The sequence below is a fragment of the Hyposmocoma kahamanoa genome, unplaced genomic scaffold (genome assembly GCF_003589595.1).
Source record: "Hyposmocoma kahamanoa isolate Upper Pololo Valley unplaced genomic scaffold, ASM358959v1 202, whole genome shotgun sequence".
Classification (NCBI taxonomy): domain Eukaryota; kingdom Metazoa; phylum Arthropoda; class Insecta; order Lepidoptera; family Cosmopterigidae; genus Hyposmocoma; species Hyposmocoma kahamanoa.
This window is the reverse complement of record NW_020653726.1, coordinates 15,407,550-15,428,208: the sequence shown is the minus strand read 5'-3', so window position 1 is coordinate 15,428,208 and position 20,659 is coordinate 15,407,550. Positions and strand designations below refer to the sequence as shown.

At 35.4% G+C, this 20,659-nt stretch overlaps 3 protein-coding genes across 3 annotated transcripts in view; 1 reads left to right on the top strand and 2 right to left on the bottom strand.

The window, feature by feature from the left end:
- The window catches only part of LOC113227152 (1-phosphatidylinositol 4,5-bisphosphate phosphodiesterase classes I and II-like), a 58,393-nt gene extending 51,994 nt beyond the window's left edge, over window positions 1-6,399 (bottom strand). Inside the window, exons 1-2 of the mRNA XM_026460031.1 lie at window positions 6,241-6,399; window positions 5,942-6,088 (exon numbers count right to left, since the gene is read on the bottom strand). Of these exons, the coding sequence (XP_026315816.1) occupies window positions 5,942-6,088; window positions 6,241-6,336 (243 nt within the window). The 5' untranslated portion in view covers window positions 6,337-6,399. The remainder of the gene's footprint in view (window positions 1-5,941; window positions 6,089-6,240) is intronic.
- Window positions 6,400-7,974: 1,575 nt separating this feature from the next.
- On the top strand, window positions 7,975-15,284 carry LOC113226986 (la-related protein 7). Its single transcript, XM_026459836.1, has 8 exons — window positions 7,975-8,289; window positions 10,748-10,915; window positions 11,390-11,683; window positions 11,956-11,988; window positions 12,101-12,434; window positions 13,502-13,620; window positions 13,909-14,001; window positions 14,771-15,284. The coding sequence occupies exons 1-8, from the start codon at window positions 7,981-7,983 to the stop codon at window positions 14,978-14,980; spliced, it is 1,560 nt and encodes a 519-aa protein (XP_026315621.1). The 5' UTR covers window positions 7,975-7,980; the 3' UTR covers window positions 14,981-15,284.
- Window positions 15,285-16,362: 1,078 nt separating this feature from the next.
- Window positions 16,363-20,465, bottom strand: LOC113227013 (VWFA and cache domain-containing protein CG16868). Its single transcript, XM_026459868.1, has one exon. The coding sequence runs from the start codon at window positions 20,409-20,411 to the stop codon at window positions 16,839-16,841; it is 3,573 nt and encodes a 1,190-aa protein (XP_026315653.1). The 5' UTR covers window positions 20,412-20,465; the 3' UTR covers window positions 16,363-16,838.
- Window positions 20,466-20,659: the final 194 nt, after the last annotated feature.

The following is a 20,659-nucleotide window of genomic DNA, read 5'->3' as shown; positions in this document are numbered from 1 at the left end:
CGTTTAAGAAAGACTGGGTCTGTTCGTGCCAGATCGTTACACTGGCGCGGTGGGCCGCTTAGGATGGCGTGAACGTAACCTTTTTGCAATGCCAAACAAAACGCGCACTCTACGCGGGTGCGGGTTTCAATGCATCGACCACCAGAGCGGTTGTCTTATTTAATGATTTCTTCGTTCTTGACCGGGGTCCGGCTTGGTGACGTGTTCCCGAACAGTAGGTCGCAACTTATAGCCGCTGTTGTAAATTTTGTTAATTTTTGTTATTGAAGAGCTATTTAGAATATAAATTGTTGTTAGTATTATTTTGTGATTGTTACTTTTATTATTCTAATTACTATTTTATAATCAATATTGAAATCCAATATCCTGCTGGCCGTGTATTCATATTTTTGAACAACATTTTTTTTACTAAACTGTACCTTGTCGTTTTACCATGTCGTCTATTTATTGATATGGTCATTTCGATATCTAGTCGTTTTGCTACCAAGTCATTGTAAGTTACAGTCTTTCTACAGTGGTGGCCGTTTTGCGAACTAGTCCTTATGCTAATCAGGTCATTTTGAAGATATAGTTATTATGATACCGACCCGTTAGTCAAGCTGCAAGTCTTTTCTTACAAGAATTTTCTTACAAATAAATAATACTCATTACAATCAATATTATAATAATTACTTGCTTCAGATTTTTTTCATATAGAAAACCTATATATATATAGGCTTCAGTTACTCGATGAATTTAAGGTTTTTGTAATTTTTTAACCGCTTTGAAAACAATTTTCGCCATTACAAAATGCTAAGTACCCAGCCACCGAAATTCAAGCGGAAAATACCTTATTTTTTCCCTTCCTCTCTTGGCTCTTTTGTTCGGTATTCAAAAACTGATAAGACGTATATCGTCTTTGACAGCTGGTCTTTGGTAACCTAGAGTATTGCAATAGTACTCGTAGAGCATGTTGCAATCGTAGAGAAAATACATATTACGTGGTGGAAGTGGTTCCACGTCGCATCTTAGATAATAGATTGCACAAGTATGCCCCTGTTATTCGCTGTACAATGCAATTGCAATACAGACTACGCCTCTATAATAACAAACAGCCAACCTAATGAAATAAGGCGTTTAAGTACTTAGTTACTCGTAACTTGATTAACCAATTGCAGATAACAATATGATCTTGCATAGATGCAATTAGTTTTTGTTCAATTGATTAGTCTAACCGCTAGAGCTGCGAATAAACTAAAAATGGGGCAATCATTTGCACCGGGCGGAACCGCAAATTTGCATGTCCATTACAACTGATGACGTTGGCTGATACAGTTCTGTGACTTAGTGTTGTACCGTGGCATGATATTATTTGATGGTTGTAAAAATAATCCGTATGAAAATTTAGTTATACGCTTCTTTATCGAGTTGTTACACATAGGAAATAAAAACCATTTTTTCTGATCTAAATCGCATATACGTGTCTTTAACCGACCGAAAAAAAGAAGGGCGTTCTCAATTCGACTGGTTTTTTTATGTTACGCGATAACTCGATAATTGTGAACCAATTTTGATGATTTTTTTTTTGTTACAAAGAGGTTACATCAGTGCCGGTCCCATTTAAATTTGAAGAAACTATTCCACCTCCTAGGGTGGCAAACTGGGGTATGAATCCGGTTTCGCACACTCTCCGGAAACCAATTGCAATAAAACTTGGCAAATAGATGTAATTCCACTCTGGAGGTCGGTTTTTTTAGTACTCTGCACTGAGGTGATTCAAACTAACCTTTCGGGTCTATTACAGGTCCCATAGTCACGGTTCAATGACCATATGATTTTCCAAACGTTATTCTACCTTTGACGATATTATTAAATAAATAAATAGGGCCAAACAACCACACCAATTACCTGGTTTCAAATTAGGGAATTCCTTGTATACTACGAGTACCTGAGCAACGGGATTCGCTCTGGGGCATTACCCAGAATTAATTTAGAAAACTTAATTTCCCAAATTGATCTGACCGGGAATCGAACTCGGGACATGAACATCCTAAGGCACGTGATCATTCCATTTGCTTTAGGTATTATAATCTAGCGTTTTCCACACGTGTCCTTTTAAATGAAATTGTCATAACAGAGCGTAGCCAGACTTCGACTCGATTCAACCTCAAATGACTTTGATTGATTCCGCATAACAGTGAAAATGTTGAAACAATAACTTTGGAAAAAATATATAGTAAAATCGAGGACATACACTGATTAGTATACGGTGTGAAAACAAAAATTAAAAAAAAAAAACTTACCTCGAAATTTTTACAAGAAAATCGCTGTTTTCAATAGGTACTTATACCAATGTTTTTTTTTATATCAACTGAACTAAATAGTACCTACACGTATAGTTGACGATATACATTTTCCAATAAATTCTGAAATAAAGCCCGTGTCACCTGCCGATCGACCCGCTCAATAGAACCAATTCAGTACGGGAAAACATTTTAATTCGAGCTGAGGTAGTATCGACTCTTAAAGCCAGAGAATCGCTTTAAACAACTTATATATCCATGTAATAAGAGCTAAAGAGGTGCGCGTTTTGCGTCGGCGGTCCGAGCTAAACGCGCATCGTCTTTTTCACTCTTATTCTATTCACATAAAAGTATGAAATGTGGTGACTTCCATATCCGTTGTCTTTTATTATCCAGACTGTTAATAGTATCGTCAAAGTGGAGTTCAGACTTAAACAGATTCTCAACTCCGTGTTTAGTGAGATCTATTGATCTAGCAGCTGAAACAACGTTATTAATGTTCTGAGAAGCGGATAAAGATATAGCACTTAACCCGTATTGTGCCCATTACCGTAGCTCCAATCTATTTCCCTAAATATAGGTATTCTTTACGAGTTCCCAGCTCGGGTGACGTCAAAGCGGCCGCGCAGTCACCACTATGGAAACATAAATTATTCCACCGCGCCCCTAGCTTCGCTCACCGTGAAATCGTGATGACACCTAATGGATCCGGATCATGAAACTTCTTAAATTAACTGTAACCTTCAATATTAGGCGAGGTTCTGTTTTCACTATCACGATGCATGCATTAGGGTCTCAAGGGATAGGTTTGCCCTTCGAAAGCTTAACGTTAAGGCGGTCCGTGGGGTGGGAAAACCGGCGCGAAGGTAAAATATACCACACTCTATAACGGGCAACGCCTTGAACTTGATGATATTCGGATCTAATGGCCCCGTATCATGATAGGCTGTTCGGTATAATAGAATCGGACACGTTAATAAATTTATATTCAGATAGGACAATAAAAAAGTTTATTGGTGTGTTAATTCGTAAACAACAAGAGAAATAATGCGCTGATTTTCACGAATTTTTGTACGATGTCATACTCATTAGTGTTATGAAGTTTTATGACTGAGAAAGAAGAAAATAAATATTATATTTTTTTTGGGGTGGTACCTTTCGTTTCATGACATTAAGTGAGGGGACGAGCGAGTCGTGCGCCTGCTGGTAAGCGGCGTTCATAACAATTGCAGTGCCACTAAGAGCTTTAAAAATGACAAAGATTCAGATGTCTGTGAATTGCACTGCCACTGCGCACGTCACCCTGAGATATAAGTTGACAAGTTACAAATGCCTGTAATTTCAACCTTTGAAACCGGAATTCAGTAATGCTCACATTATTGCTTGGCGGCAGAAATAGGTAAAGTGGCAGTACTTCCCTGGATTAACTCTTTCACAAGAAGCTCTACTGCTACTGAAAACCCAGTGGTTACTTCTCAATTAAAAGATCGACTGTCCGTATCTTTGTACCGGAATGTACCTATGATTATATTTTTTAAGTTATGTAGGTGCATTTGTGAATGTCTTTTTTTCCCCCTGTATCGCGGGACATACACAGACAACCACAAATTACACCTAAACTCACGAGAGAAATAAATGTAAGTCATACAAAATATTTCTCCCGGGCCCGGAATCAAACCCAAGATCTCTACTCGACAGACCAGCACAGTAACGGTTAGGCCACGGAGTGTTCAGTAGCCATGTCTCGTTAACAGTGAACAAAAACAACATGAAAAATTAAAAATTAAAAGAAATGAAAATTCGTAACACTTGGAAAAAGTGTGAAGACCTAAACCCTCTAACTTAGCGGAGAACCGTGCCCAACAATGGGATGTATAATCGATTGACGATGATTTTTTTTAAATTACATTGAGTGAAGTACCAAGCTCTTTGGTAAGCAAATTTACAATCCACTTTGAACCGAAATTACATAGAACATAATAAATTTAAACTTTACTAGCCTCTAAACTAGTGTGTTTGTTTATCTACACAAATATGTTTTATGCTCGCGGTGTACTTTTACGTTGGCGTCCTTAACCCTTCAACTTTTTTTCTATTCTTAGCTCTGGTCAACCTTGAATCGAGAAAATGTGTTCTGTCGTATATTTGCATCGTTCTTTTTTTAACTTCATAAATGTAACAGAAAACTGAATAAGAACTTAACAATCTGTTAAGTAAACTAACTTGTGACAGTTAATCTATGCATTAAAAATAATGAACAATGGAATTGGAATAGTGTGGAGACACTGTAAATGTATAACTATCAAGTAGTTCATGTCCACCATAGACGAATATACAGTTTATATATATTTAGTAACTTAACAAAATGGTTCAATTTCATGCACAAACTAAATAAAAATCGCGATAAAAAGCTTATACGAAAAAAGGCTAGATTACTATAAATATTAGTTATTGATAGTTCTACTGTGTATTGTCACTATCTAAACTGATAACACTAGAATGCATCAAGTTAGAGATAAGATTGTATTTAATGATCACTCATAATAATATTTTATCCTAATATTTTGATAAGTGTAGGAGACAATTTATTTTTAAGCAACACAGTGACAATCTTTTTTTACATATAAGGACGTTTTTATAAGTAAACCTAAAAATTCATACAGGTCTTTATAATGTTGTCCACAGCCTAACTTCACCCACTGCTGGGCATGGGCCTCCCGTCATTTGTCCCATCCATCACAATCCTGCTTTAAGCTCACCCATCTGTCATCCACCCATGGGTGTAGGTCTTTATAACACTTTTTATGTTAAATATAAATAGATAGTGTAAAACATTATTATCAATTATCTAGTCCTAAATTAAGGAATTTAATGTACTATGAGTACCAGAGCAACGGAATTCATTCTGGGACATGCCCCAGAACACCCATACCAGAACCAATTCAGAATAGTTCATTTCCCTAAGTCTAAAAAAGGAATTGGAATATGTTTGAATTTAAATCTATGACATTTTTTTTCAATTTAGTTTTACATGTGATACTCTTTATTAGTGAAATAAGAAAAAAACATAAAGATTTATTTGCACAAGCAATAAAATGTCGAATTGATACTGTCACTGCTTCCTTAAGTGTGGTTTTTTTTATAAACCTGTTACATTATAAGTATGAACAGGTAAAGTCAGTTGTAAAGGCCTATTCTAATGAATTCTTATGTCCTTGGTTGAATAGTAAGTGGTTAATTTTAAAAATAAATTTAGGTCATTTTATTTATTGTACATAAGTCTCTAAAGCCTTTAAACAACAATATTTTATTTCTCTCCATTGGTGGACAATTTGAATAAACAATTTAAATAAAAAAGGTGAACAAGGTGAACAAATTGATATTCAACAAGAAGACTCAAAGTTAATCTCTAGCACATGCAATACACTAGGGATACCTTTTTTACAATTTAGTTGATAGAAAAATATGGAACAGCCCTTAAAAAACTATTTGAAAATGCTATTCATCACCAACATATTATCCAAATTTTTTCAGGAGCTTTAGTTCTTTTTACTGCAACAGGACAAAAGAATGCCCTGCAAGTGTTTTATTAATAAAAGTTCTAACTTCAAAGACCTCAAGTCCATATGACCATTTAAAGCATAAAATTAGATACTTACTTTGGGGACTTTAGCGAAGACACCAGTTCTAACATCTCTAATGTAAGCTATATCCAACAGCTCCACTTCCATGTTCTGGTCTGTCCAGTACACGAAGAACCCCTTAGGATCCACACGCAGGGTGACTGGAACGCCCGCGCCAGAATCCTGCTTAAAAATAATTACTTACTTTAAAAAAAAATATTAAAATGTTTTAATAAAAATTTTTCAAACCGCCAATTATCGCAAAAAAATATTTTACATAGTGTTTAAGTTATGATTTATAATTTTACAACAAAATGACCAAGAACTGCACTGACCTCATCCCATTTGATGAATTTCTCTCCATCCTGCAGAGCCTTCGGCACTTCGATCGGCTTTAAATTCACGTTAGCTGGCCGCGGCGCCGCCGTCATCGCGAATAACAAACACAATTATGCGGAAACAATAACACTAGCGTAGTTAAAAACCGTCATCTTCCAACCCGTGCACAAATCTATCTACGAATTCTATCGATGGTACACTCAACGAAGGCACGGCACACGAACGCGAGCGAACCACAGTACGACAGCACACCGACGTAGACTAACATTTAATAAAATGGTACTCATGATAAATTTAAGTCCCTAATTACTAAAAACAACGATTTTCTTCCCACATAATCTCAACGTATCCACCAAAAATCCACGAATGTCAAAATCGTACGGTAAGGTAAGTACAAAATAGGGGTGTCCACCAATAATTAAATTCAATTTGTAGTTAATAAAGTTAATCGATTAATATGTAGTAAAAGTTCATTGAAAAAAAAGTATGAAATAACGTTTTTTTTAAACTGTAATAAGATGAAAAGTGTATTTAAAAACTTGATATTACGACAAAGCAGTCGTATTTTTTGACATGACCAGCTGATCACACTGATTATACTTAATACTCACGTCCTTGGATATTTACTGGGGTAGGAACGATTATCAACCGCCACTAGCCCTTTTAACAATAAGACCAAAACCAAGAATTTTTAAATCTGTTTTTAGTAATGTTGACAGTCATATAACAAACTTTTTCCTACGGTAGCAAATGGCTGAAACGATACTTGCGAAAAGGCAAGAAAGAAGAAAAAACTAAAGCAATGACTTTTTTCAGTATTTCGGAATATATTGAGTAGATAACATAAAGACAGTTATAATAATGAATAAATTTTGTGCATAATAGAAGTGCAGCAAACGAAGCATTCTTGGTAGTATCTACTCAATTTGCACAGTCTATGATTGAATTTATTCCGCTTTTCCTCAAGCGACATGTATGAAATTTTCTATAAACCATATACTTCTACCATATAGCTCATCAAATCAAAGTTTAAAATTATTTAAACTTAGGCTACTAAAACCAAATTCCTTTTTACTGAAGAAATCGATTTATTTAGCAATCGATGAAGTTTCACAGAAACAAGGAATATGCTTCACTAAAATGGAAGTCTTTTTAGTGTCAGTTACAGAAATGGTGCAGAATTGTAATATCCATATATTTCTAAAATCTTTTGATGTTTGATGTAAAAATAAAAACTTCAGCAACAAACGTACATTAAACTAAAAATCCTTTTACAATGTTAGTAAATGTTATGTGGTTATTTAAAAAAATTGTATTGTGTTTTAAAATGCAGTTTTTTTCAATGCTTCGAGTGTTTCACTATAAAACACCCGACACGCCGACGTGTTTATTTAATAAAATTTAGGTACAAGACAATAACCATGTAGCAATGAAGTAGACGTTTTATTCAAAGAGTTTGTCTCTGTCTAAATATTTACGAAAACGAAAATTGTTCAAGAAAAGTACAACTACTTTAACTGTTGTCGATAGCTGATGTCCTCGTAGCCAATACTCAAATAATTAAAAAAAATCGTTGTCAAATTTGACATTTTCCTTCGGTTTTGGAGAATCGGCGCGTTTCGGAGTTTCTTTGCAAACTTTGGCTTGAAAAAAAAAGCTTTGGCTAATTTATAATAATTTACAGCTTACATTGTACGATTTATACGAGTTACGATTACATTTAGCGTGCATGCATCATGTCAGAATCAGAAGTTATTGAGCCAACTGACCAAGAAGTAAAGTTAGAACATAACCCAAGAAAACGAGTCCGACATCGTAAGAAGCAGCTTTATGAGAATATTCTGAAGCAAATGGAGTTCTATTTTAGCGACGCGAACCTCACTAAAGACAGGTTTCTTGGGGACTTAGTAAAGACGAACCCACAAGTGCCTCTCGAAGTGTTTTTAAAATTCAATAAGATTCGGTCTTTGACGCAGGATATTACTGATATTGCGAAGGCCATGAAGAATTCCACGTTATTAGAGCTCTCTGAAGACAGATTGAAGGTATTTGTTCTATATGGAATCAAAGAAATTTAATGGTTAGGTGGGATAAGAGGAATGTAGTTTAAGTCAAATGTTTTGAGCTTAAGGCACAACAAACAAAGTCTTATATGAATTTTGAATTTAACTAAACTTGCCTTTGTCTATTATGCTAAATTCAATACTTACGGTGTATTCACCAAAAATGTGCTAACATTTCCTTTCCCCTAAAAGATGAGGTAAGAAAGTACAGTACATCATATTTCTGATAAAGGAAATGTAAGTTGTATAGATGTTAAGGCTTTCGTTGTTAGTCACTAAATGATTATTACTAAATTTCAGATTTGTTACCACTGTATGACTTCTTTTTATTTTTCCGATATTTTGGAACGGTTTGCCCACTCCACAGTTGACTGGGCGGCTGCAGATGACAACTTTAAGAGCAGACATATCTGTCTACCCTCTTGCGTTGTCTGTTTACTAAGATTTCTGAACACTGGATCACAGGGTGAAGGAAGGTCATTTATATCTAAATAATACTTTTCAAACCTAAAAATCACACTTTTTTGTTCTTCTAACGGTAATGCTGATGGTCTACCTCTTTCCATCGTTGATACATTTATGTTACTTGTTTATTACTATATTTCATTATTAATGACATTATGAAAGCAGATTTTGCACAATTATTTTCCCCATTGTGAATATTTTGGGTGGTTTGGAATATTTACTATCAAATGACAACTAAACGATTTATTAAATAATGGATTATATTTCGTTTGCATTCCTTAATACCTACACATGGAATTTGCATTTGTAATAGTGAATTTAACTAGTAATTAATATAATGATTGTAATAAAATATAACTTGCAAAGATAATCCAGAAACCATTGTTAGCTTAGTCTAAACACCTGCAAAACTATTATTAACAATTACATGGAGAAAATGAATTGTCTTTTTTAGATGATAATTTTTGCAAAGGTGTTATATTATTTTTTTTAAATAACTTTTCATAGAAGCTTCCTAAAATAGTAAAAAAAAGTATGTTTAGGTAGAAATTAGGTAGTAAATAGTTATATAAAAAAACGTAAATTATATACTGCCAGAACCATGAAAAACGTAAAGTGGTCCAGCCAACCTGACATCAGAATGGCTGGCCACTTTATTTCCTTAATATTTCCGTTAGTGCAAAGGTAGAAAATATATCAATAAAGGCACTAAATAGTAGAAAATAGGTAGTAAATAATGAGCAGTTTGATTTGTATATCCCTTTTGGTCCAGCCATCCTGACGGACACCCGGATTCCATGCACTGGACAGTTTAAAGCCAACATCACAGTTAAATGCTTTGTACTTCGTGATCTCGGTGTGAAAAAAGTGAATAACAATGGTAACGCCACAACAAATCGCGATGAAGATAGTAGTCGTCGACATTGCAAGAGGGTAGACAGATATGTCTGCTCTTAAAGCTGTCATTTGCCGCCATCCAGTTAACCCATGACCATGGAGCATGCAACCGTTCCGAAATATCGGGAAAATAAAAAGAAATCATACCGTAGCAAGAAACCTGAAATTAGTGATAATCATTTAATGTAAGTTGCGTTCTCAAGATTTTATTACTGTCAAATTAGTTTTTTCCGCCTTTTCAATAAAGCATCATAGCAACATCTCTTTCAAATTATTTAAACTAATTTGTTTGTCTGTTTTATCAACTGATAGACTATAGTGCTAAACTAAACTAAACTCTTTAATTTATGAGTCAAGTCTTCAAGTTTCCACTTCACACTTAGTTCCTACTATTTAGCAAAGGTCAGGTAGGAACACTAGGAAAAGAGACCAGAAATTGCAAACAATGATTCACTATTGTCAACACTGTTTTTATCCTTCTTTAAAACAACATATTGTCCCTTACAATGCTACAGAGTACACAAGTTTTACAAAATTAATTATTTACATTGTATTGTAAAATATATTGGTATTTTGACTATACCTACATAACAAATGTTGAAAATTTTGTAGGTTTGTAATATTGCAATTAAGGATTTGTTCATTTGTCATTTACTATTTTATTTTTGTACATCTTATTGTGCCGATACTTCTTTTATTTTAGAACTATATTAACTATAGTTCTATATCTCTTAGTTTCTATATCTAATAGTTATATTTTTACATTGTGTTCTTCTATTTTCTTGTATCAGTTGTAATGTCAAAATCATACATATCGCTTAGCGAACTACACTGCTCAAGTAATTTGAAATGAATATGAGACGGCATATTATTATATTATTGTATATAAGATTTTGAAAGGTATTGTCAAAAAAAAACAATTATAGAAAAGAAATAATTCTCTGCATTGGTTATATCATTTTTATTGATATACGTTTTATTTTGATTTGAATAACATTCAAAAGGAAAACCCACCGATTTTCGACTTAAGCAGTGTTGTTTGCTAAGCGACGATATGTTTTTCTTTTCCATTTTATAGGTGCAGAGAAAAACACCACTTCTACCATATGATGCAGATCAAAGGACTATTTATGTAGAGTCCATACCAGTGACTGCCAGCAGGGAGTGGTTGCAAAGAGTATTCTCAGACTATGGCACTGTGGCTTATATATCATTGCCAAAGTTCAAAGACACACATAAGATTAAAGTAGGTAACTAATCATTGTTTAGGTTTACAATCTTGGGTCATTGTATTGGGAAACTGAAATTGTTTCAAATTGTTTTTTTTTTTTCATAATATGAAGATAAGGGCACATATTAATGTTTCTAATGTCAGTTCTACATTTCTAAAAGATATCCAATATTGAAAATATGTTAAAAACCATTTTTAACCGACTTCAAAAAAGGAGGAGGTTCTCAATTTGACTATGTTTTTTTAAGTATGTTACGCAATAACTCACGGTAAACAGTATTTGTGAACCGATTTTGATGATTCTTTTTCGTTGGAGAGAGAGTACCTTAGAAGCGGTCCCATTTATATTTGAAGAAAATATTCCACCTTTAAGGGTGGCAAACTATGAGATGAATGACTTTAGTTTTAACATAGTACATTTGTTGACCTTCCTTTTACTCTATTTCGACTTTTGTATAATTAAATTTTAAAAATTACCTAAACCTGCAGGGCTTTGGATTCATAGAGTTTGTAAGACCTGAAGATGCTCAAAAATGTTTAAACACATTCACCAAGATGGGTTGCAAACTTCCCACCTATATGCCTCCTGAACAACTATCTTCCATCAAGACGTTCTCTGCTGAGGAACATGGCGACGACGCTCATGATAAAGAAGAGAAAGAAGAAGAACCACCTAAAAAGAAAAAGAAAAAAGAGAAGAAGTTGAAGAATTTGGAATTGAAGTTAGAAATTGAGTCTGATGGAGAAAAACGGGCTGACACACCAACAACTCCAACACCTACAGTAAGTATGGCAAATTAAGAAAACCCTTGGAAAGCAATTGACTTAGCAGTTTCTTTTCTGTTTTAATTCTCAATATTAATATTTTACATGGACATACTTTTCTGCCCGATTGTCCAGAGATAGCAAAAGACTGAATCTTCAAGTGAATTAGGGGAGGCCTTTGCCTGGCAATGGGATAATAAATTTATCAGAATTCAATATCACACTGAAAGTGCAGAACTCTTAGTTCTTAAATGTGATTGCTTTTATTTATTGTGATTTATACATTTCAGGAAGAAAACAAAACTATTACAACTCCTGCAGAGGTGAGTAACGTTTTGTTTCAAATTAGATCATAATCATGCTTTTAAGATAAGTTTTAATTTTATTGTAATATATTATCAATGCTATTATTAATGTTTAATAACCCCTTTGCAGGAAACGAAGACCCCAGATGTGGAGTCAAAAGGTGAATTGACTAGTCATGATGAAGGGAAGCATGACCCTTCCGCGCCTAGAAAGAAAAAGATTAGAAAACGAACAGCAAAAGAAAGAAGCAAGGCTAAAAACAATCTAGGCCCAAATGAAGCCCCTAAGGCAGCACTATGGGGCCTCCAAGTATTATCCAAAGCCGAGTGGAAGTCCTTAAGAAATAAATATTTGAATTTGCAAAGAAAATATATGAAAGAACTAAAATCAAATTTGCAGAACAAGAGACATCCCTATTTGGGTATTCCTGCACCAGCTGAGCCTTCTGTTGATGCAGTGTCAGGTAAAATTATAATTTCTATTTAAATAATGCTTCTAATGTGTAGGTTTTTAGTTCCATTATCTGTATGTCACGGCCTTCTTACCTACTGTAGTGAAATTTGGTGTAAGCAAGGCAAATTTGGTATATATTTAATATAGATGACCCAAATATCAACAAATAAATGAAAAACCTTCATCACAAAAAGGGAATAAAAACAAATTACGTTTATTTTATTGACTGTCAGGCTGACCCTGTCTTTGGATAAATCCATGATAAATCTTTCAAGATGCAACAAAAAATGTCTTGGAACTATAACAGTGTATGCTGTATGTACGTATACCTTCAGATAAATTTGCTGTCACACTCGAATGTGTGTCTTCCTCTTGACTTTCGAACTCTGTTTCCAGGTCAAAGTCAGAAAATTCTCGCTCTAATTGCATACAAAACAAATGTTAAAACAAAGTGGTATAAACGAACCCTATCTAGAGCACGTTCAAAATTTTCTTGAGCATTTTTCATATTTAGGCTAAGATTCATTTATTCCCTCTTTGAATAAGATGTCTTGTGAGTCAGGTTACTGCATAGCAGCCTACGTTTCTTGGTCTTTTGTTGTTAGCTAATGATAATTATAAGTAAAATTAACAATAGCAGTAGAGTTTGTCCAGGAAAGTACTGCCATCTTACCTGTTTCTGCCGCCAGCCAGTAATAGAATAGTATTCAATAGAATAGAATGTTATTTTCTCCCAATAGCTTACAAATGTTAGAATGGCAGTTTGTAAAAATATAGATATAAATAATGCTACAGTTCTGGTTTTAAAGGCTAAAGGTGGGACTTGCCAACTTGTCTCAGGGTGACAGGCGCAATTGCACTGTCCTTCAAATCTTTGCGAATTAAATTTCTGAATGGCACTGCAATAACTAATAATTGAACAGGCGAGTTGCTCGACACCAGGGGCACGACTTGTTCATCCTGTCGTTTGGTATTCGCCATCATCGAACTTAAGAGTTATACTCTTGCCGGTGGAGTATCTTCCAATCATCTCACTTGGTATTATAAAATAATAATTTATAAACCTTTGAATTCCAGCCATCCCACAAAACGCCCCGGGTGCTAAAAACCCGCCGCCATTAGAACGAATACCGGGTGTTTTTGTAAAAGAAGTGCTGCCAGAACCTTGCCTTGACATCAGGCTTACTAAGAGAACTGTAAGTATTTTGAATACATATAGATACATGCAACGCTTTTGCGCTATGAACTGTCATTTTACTCCATCTTAAAAAAGACAGACTGTAGATAATGTCGCTTTTGATAACTGATGGGTAAGGTATTTGTAACAACATGTTTAGCTGCCACCTTTATAGCTTTACCATATTATTTGAGTTGTGTCAGTATTGTTACGATGTAATATTTTGTAAATACTTTCTAATTAATGTATTATACACTATAATCAGAAAGTTTTTTGGGTACATAACACAGTATTTTGCATTTTTCAGATTCGTAGCAACGTGCACGCTCTTCACGTGGATGTGAAAGAAGGTCAATTGGAGGTCATAATTCGATTCGATTCAACCAAAGCTGCTAGTGAGGTATGATAATTGAAAACATACTACTGTTTGTATTTATTTATTTATTGAGCATTGCTTGAAAAAGTTACAAATAGTGAACAAACTCAAAACAATATACTTACGGTCGTATTCCAAAACTCTAATCAATGCTCAAGTCAGGATTTGAGCAGACTTGAGTATGACTTTCAGTGCTCACTGCAATACTCAAGTCCTGACTTGAGTAATGAGTAGAGTTCTGGAATACGACCCTCAGACTAAAAGTTAGTTAATGTAATGTAAACATTGTACCTACAAAAACCCGGCATTTTTCTCAAATAAACATTGACAATGCGAGTTCGAGAAACGAAGCACAAATGACATCTATGACACGACAAAATGGCGGCGGCACAAATGTTTATGATTCCAGTGTATTGTGTTACCAGCGTCGCATATTATTTACGACCTTAAACATAATCTGTTATTGTAATCACTGTATACAACGAAATTAGGTAAAAATATATTTACGTACATTGCAAAATATGAATTCATCAAAATTTTATCAGATTACAGCTTCAAATGAGTTCTAAACGTTTATTAAAGATTGGACACTACCATTTATAATGTATATTTTGCTCGGTTATACCCTTTGTTTACATTTTGGACTCCTAAATAAGATTCATACTATAGTTTGGCATACGAAACTGGCAAACTAGGGTCACACTTTTGGCATACAGACGCGAGTGCCCTGTCAGTTCGAAGAAATTTTTTTTTTGTTCGAATTTTGTATTATAAACTTGTTTTTGGTTAACAGTACTGCGCAAACGCAACTAACCACGCGCACGTGCTTACGGGCTCTGAAGAAGACGAGCAGTGGTCGCGTGCAGAGGCAGCGCGAGGCTCGCGCCGTACCCGCGGCAGGCTACGGCTGCTCGCACGGCACGACGCGCAGTGTGCCGCCGCCGCACACGCGCCCGCCTCGCCGCAGCCAACGCACACGCATATACGCTTCGACGACGAGTAAACCTCGAGCAGATGGCCGCCTTTTTCTCTGTCTGCGATAGGCTTACTCCCACCCTCCACTCTATAAGACATAGAAGCGATAATACTGTATCAAATACTTCGATCCGAAAGATGAACTAGCCTCGAAACTTCCAATCTGTCCTGAATTGGTCTCAGTTGAGACCTGAAAATAAAACCATTGTCTATGTTCTTGTTTTTTAGTGTTATATAATACAAAGATTAAATACTGTTTTAAGACTGGATTTTTGTAATAATAAGCTTGTAGTTTTATAGAAAGTTAAAAAACTAAATTAAATAATAGTAAATATGTAAAATAAAAATGTATATAGTTTTATTTTGTCCAGAATTACCCAGAACGCGTGTGCTAGCCTAGCCAAGCGCAGGGCCAGCGCGAGCGAAGCTAAGCTAAGTTAGCTTAACCCACGTAACTGCATGCAACCAACTATGCGACCTTAGCTCAGTTAGCTTAGTTCGCGTGTGAACAGATGTATGAAAACATGCCGCGACTACGTGAGCTAAAGCTAACTTAGCTTAGCTTCGCTCGCGCTGTGGCCTGCGCTTTAGTGACGTTTCGATTCATTGGTTGTTGTTTTTTATTTGCCGTCACCGTTAAACACTGTTTCGCATATCTTTTGTGTATAATTCTGTCCTCCTTATTATAACTAAAGTAATCGATAGCTGGGATCGTCGAAACGAGATGTACAACCCCCTCTAATCGGTTTTTTTATATCTTATTATATAACAAATATAATTATTAAGTAATATCAGCGTAATTGACATTTTTTTACTGTACAAAAAAAGTGTATCTAGATGATTTTCAGATTTGTTTTCTCCGTCTGATTTCGGTGGAAATTTTTATTATTTATTTAGGCATTATTTAACATTCGAGTGTATTGCTAGTACCCTGAAATATTATTTAATATTTCATGATAATATATTCGGATACTAAAATAATGAAAATTGCCACCGAAATTAGGTAGAGAAAACTAATTGAAAATTACCGAAAGTTACCGAAATGAAAATGCGTTATGTTAATTATCGAAAATAATAATATCAAGCTTTAATATGTATGACGATATATCACTACCATCTTTTCCATTGAAATCCCGAACCATTTCCATAATCTGTAATTCTACTTTTCCAACCTTTCGATTGGCTAATGCGAAGGTAAAGTCATTAATAATAAAAAAGGGGCAGGATTAACCTACCAATTTCTACTAAATCAATGCTAAATTAACGTGTCTGTAGCTGAAAATGGAATTTTAAGTGAATGTATGAAACAATAAATTTTGTAAAAGAAAATGTATTTATTACGTATCAAATAAATGCAACATTAATTTCAGTCTTAAAAATTAGTTTATCTTAGCTTAATAATACAGGAGGTACAGGCACATTTTTATCAAAAATTGATTTTATCTTACAATATGTGTGACATTATATAGTCAACTAGTACATACAGTTACAAACTTACTTATAATAGACCTGTATTGCATTGATCGCGTTATACTTACACTGGATTATTTTCAACAAGGTACATTAAATTCACAACATAAAATAATGTTAGTATGAAACAACTTGCACTGTCATTAAATATTCTAAAACTCAAGATAATTTACAATTGATGAATAAAATATTATAAAACTTTAAAAGAGGTATACAAAAGGAAGAGCACCAAACATTAAGTAAATTGTTTGAATTATTAAAATTAATAGTTTTGCTAATTAAATACGTATATTATGTAAGTACTTACAATCCTAAATATTGGCAAATATTCATATCACAACAATTAAGCTAGTAGTATATTAAACTCATATTTAAACATTACATATACACTAGAGGTAGATTTATCTAACTTAGTATTAAGAAGCTTCCATATGTCTATGAACCGTCACTGGTGCAATTATGCTGTTCTTGCCGCAAGGCAGGACAGTCATATTAAGGTCGCCCGCTTTTAATCTAGGCTTAATTTTAGCAGGTAAAGGACAGCTGACGTCTGATTTAGTATCGTCAGACAAGACTGTAGGATCGTTTACGGAAAAACCAGTGGCTTCAGAGTCTTCGTGAGGAGTCATGGTGGAATAGCCATGATCCGAACCGCCCGCCGTATGAGGCCGCCTATAGCCTGTCACCACTCTGTACGGCGAAATAGGAGCTTCAATCTCCATAGCCGGCAAAAGTTTATCCTGCCCTGATTGATCGTGCATGTCATCTGATTGTAAATGACTCATTTGTACATCTGCATCGTGCCAAGTCTCAGCTGGACCATCGACGTACAGATTGTGACAGCTAGCAGAACTTACGTTTTGTCTATAACAATATATCGCTACGGCTATCACTAAACTAACAGTTACTATACAACCAGCTATGGGTCCAATTGCCGAATAATTACCGAAAGGATCCCTGTTAAGGTGCCCAAAAGTTCCTTCCCCGTAAGGAGTAACAGCGCCCAAAACGCCATTGAAACAGGTCGGTTGGGAAGTGCAAAAAGGCGCAGATAACGGAGTCCTACCATCAGTGTCAATTTGACACCATTCACAACCAAGAACTCCCAAACATGACGAGTGCGTCAAGTAGGTCTCGCATTGAAAATCGAAACATGACTTTAAGTTTTCTGCAAAATTATGAAAGTAATGTGACTTGTGATTATTGTTTTCTGGCATCATACCACACAGAGGAATGTCCTGATTAAAACGTGATACATTAACATTAGGACATTCGTACGGCTCGGAGCTGCACTCGCATGGACATTCGCATTCTGTCTGTTCCATACGGTTACAGTTGAGGCAAAGACGGTCGACCATGCTACAAGGGCAGAAAGCGCCGACGCTACACGACGCGTTCACGAGACCAACGAAAGCATTTGTACCAGGAACAGCAGCAATATAATAATGGACGCAATGATCGCCCGAAACGACGTTAGAGAGCACGTTAGGCAAAGATGTATTGAATTCATAAAACCGCTGAATAGTTTTATCGTAAAAATTGTTACACAACCTCTTGGTTACAAAACCTTTATGATTCAACATGTCAATGGCGATCATAGACTCCTTATGAGTGATATGCTGCTGCTCAATGGGACCTGAACTATTTGGATCCATCAAACCAGGATGAGAAACTAAGTAGCCTCTGTTGTTCATAATAAAACATTTAACATAAGACATGGCACATAATGGCATGCTGTCAATGAGTAATTTATAAAGAAAACCCATGGTGACATCCATGGCTACTACCATTGTAGGATAGAAAGGACTCTTTACAGCATATGAAATAGTGACAATGTATCCTGCGCCACCCACATCTAAATTGGGTGGAGTCAAGATAATTTTCCCTGAATATTCTAAAGCACCTGTGTACCACGGTCTTCTGACAGGCTCATAATCGTATTCAAGTACTGTGCCCGGGAACATTACTAGCACTCCGCTTTCTGTGACTGCATATCTTCTTACAATATACTTCGAATATATGCCATGTAGATGCTGGCGTTTATAAAATGACAAAATAGAATTAAGGAAGCCAACATCTTGCTGAATTTCGTTTTTCAGACCCGGATTCGACAGGAGACCATGAGCAACACTTTTCAAATATGCCAAGTAATTCTGCATGTAAGTGACAGCTTCTTCACCATCCCCCATGTCATACAGATAGGTGAAAGGAGATTGAAAGCTAGAGGGACTTAAATACACAGTACCCTGATCGATAGTAGCTACCTGCTTAAAATGTCTACACATCTTTCCATTCTTAGGGGGAAATAAATCTAATCGATGGAACAGTATTTCCTTATTACTTCTTGTGAAAAATATGTTAGTCTTATTAAACATGTTCTGTTCATAAAACTCAGAAACAATACAAACAATGTACAAATCACTAACCCATTTCCAAGAATAAATAATTGACTTTGTAGTGTTCTTGTCAATCATTGTCATATTACCAAAACTGTTAGAAATCATTTCTTGCTTAACGCTAAAGATAAAATCATACGCTTCAATATATTCCAAATTTGTAAACTTGATTTTTTCAGAGGCGGATTCAGGTCTAGGAAAAAATGTGTGCATTATGACTTTACCAGTGAAGTCCATAACAAACGCTCTTTTTTTCTGGTTTGTGCCCTTAAAATAGATGATATCTTCTGCAAGATCTGACCAGTAAAGATCTAGACCAAGTACTCCAGTATAAGTAGGAAGGACTAAAGATACCATGAAGTCCCTTTCTGTAGCTTCCCAAACTGGTCCTTCCACTTTTACTTTCTTGTTTTCATATTTCACTGGTAGCAATGAAATAAATGCTGAAGCTACTTGGCCTATAACACCACTGTCATTAATGTGTAGCCTCATAATAGAGTGGTTATTTGAATGATTGTGCCATTTGTCAATGTGTAGAATGCCAAGAGAGCTGTTTTTGTCAACCTGGTTCTCATAAATCAGTCCAATAGCAAATTTAGTACCAACATCATCTGAATAGGGGAACATTTTGAGCCAAGTTTCATTCTTCAACACTTTTGTGTCAGTCAGGAATATAAACAGTTTGCTTTTAGGCAGGTTGTTTTGATTGAGAAGAATCTTTAACTCCTTATTAATTGCTGTAGGTGATAAATTTATGGATGCCATCTCTAAGCTCGATAAATACTCTCTTAATAGTAACTTATTGTTATCTGTAGCATTCCCAAGGTCAGATATTCCATCATCACTGCAAGCATCTTCAAACTTTACAAAGTCAGTTGTATTAGTCATCTTTAAAGCCATCACATCAGTGCTCTGTAGCGCATACACTGTCTCCTTGGCTACATTGACAGCATGCTGTAGTGAATCTGCCTTCATTAAATTGTCAATAATAAACACCACAAGTTTAGGTTCAGGGTGCACTACTTTGTGGTACAAATACCTTAAATTTGAGTGAGGCATAGCGGCACAGTCTCTGTCAGTCGCATAATCCATATGCGATAGAAAATATTGGCGTTTAATTTTCAAGTCTTTGAAACGATCCAACATTTTGGATTTAGTATCAAGGGCAGGTAAATTGTTATAAATATTGGAACTTTTAATGAATACTGACTTACGAATAGAGTTGAATGGACAAGGATGAGTAAAGGACGGAGTGCTGTTGTCGTTTATAACACTGTTCATGTCTTTGAGAATGTTAGTAGCTGAAAATAGTTTGAAGCTTAGTTTGTCGACGATACTGGTGAGAATATCGCTGTCTGAGGTCTGATAGCGGCTTACTTTGTACGCTGTCCGTATTTCGAAGTGCGCGGTGTACTCGCTGCCAAGCTCTTTCACAATTTCACTAAATTTACTGGCTAGCGTGTCTGACAACTTCCGTACGCTTAATTTATAATCACATCGGGCATCAGTCCGCGTACAATTGTCGCTCTCGGCAAGAACATTCCAAATGCCGCAACACGTAGCGATCGTAAATAGCAGTGATAAAAGCTTCATCTTGTCTGTATTATCTTTGATCCGCGTCACACTTGATTACATTGTTCATCACGGGCACACGTCTTAGAAATATTGAATTTTGGTTCCATTGTTTGCAGATAAATGTCCGAAACATTTATTTCAACACGTTTTCATTCAATTTTATTACTAAAATAACAAAATTAATAAAATAAACACAAGCAAGTCCTGTCACGACTTCAAGTTAGTGTCATTACCAAACAACATGGCGGCGGTTTCTTTGCGTTTCG

Coding starts and splice junctions, on each gene's coding strand:
- LOC113226986 (XM_026459836.1), top strand. CDS start 7,981: ATGTCAGAATCAGAAGTTATTGAGCCAACTGACCAAGAAGTAAAGTTA. Junction 11,684..11,955: donor CAACAACTCCAACACCTACA/GTAAGTATGGCA, acceptor TATACATTTCAG/GAAGAAAACAAAACTATTAC. Junction 14,002..14,770: donor CAACCAAAGCTGCTAGTGAG/GTATGATAATTG, acceptor TTTGGTTAACAG/TACTGCGCAAACGCAACTAA.
- LOC113227013 (XM_026459868.1), bottom strand. CDS start 20,411: ATGAAGCTTTTATCACTGCTATTTACGATCGCTACGTGTTGCGGCATT.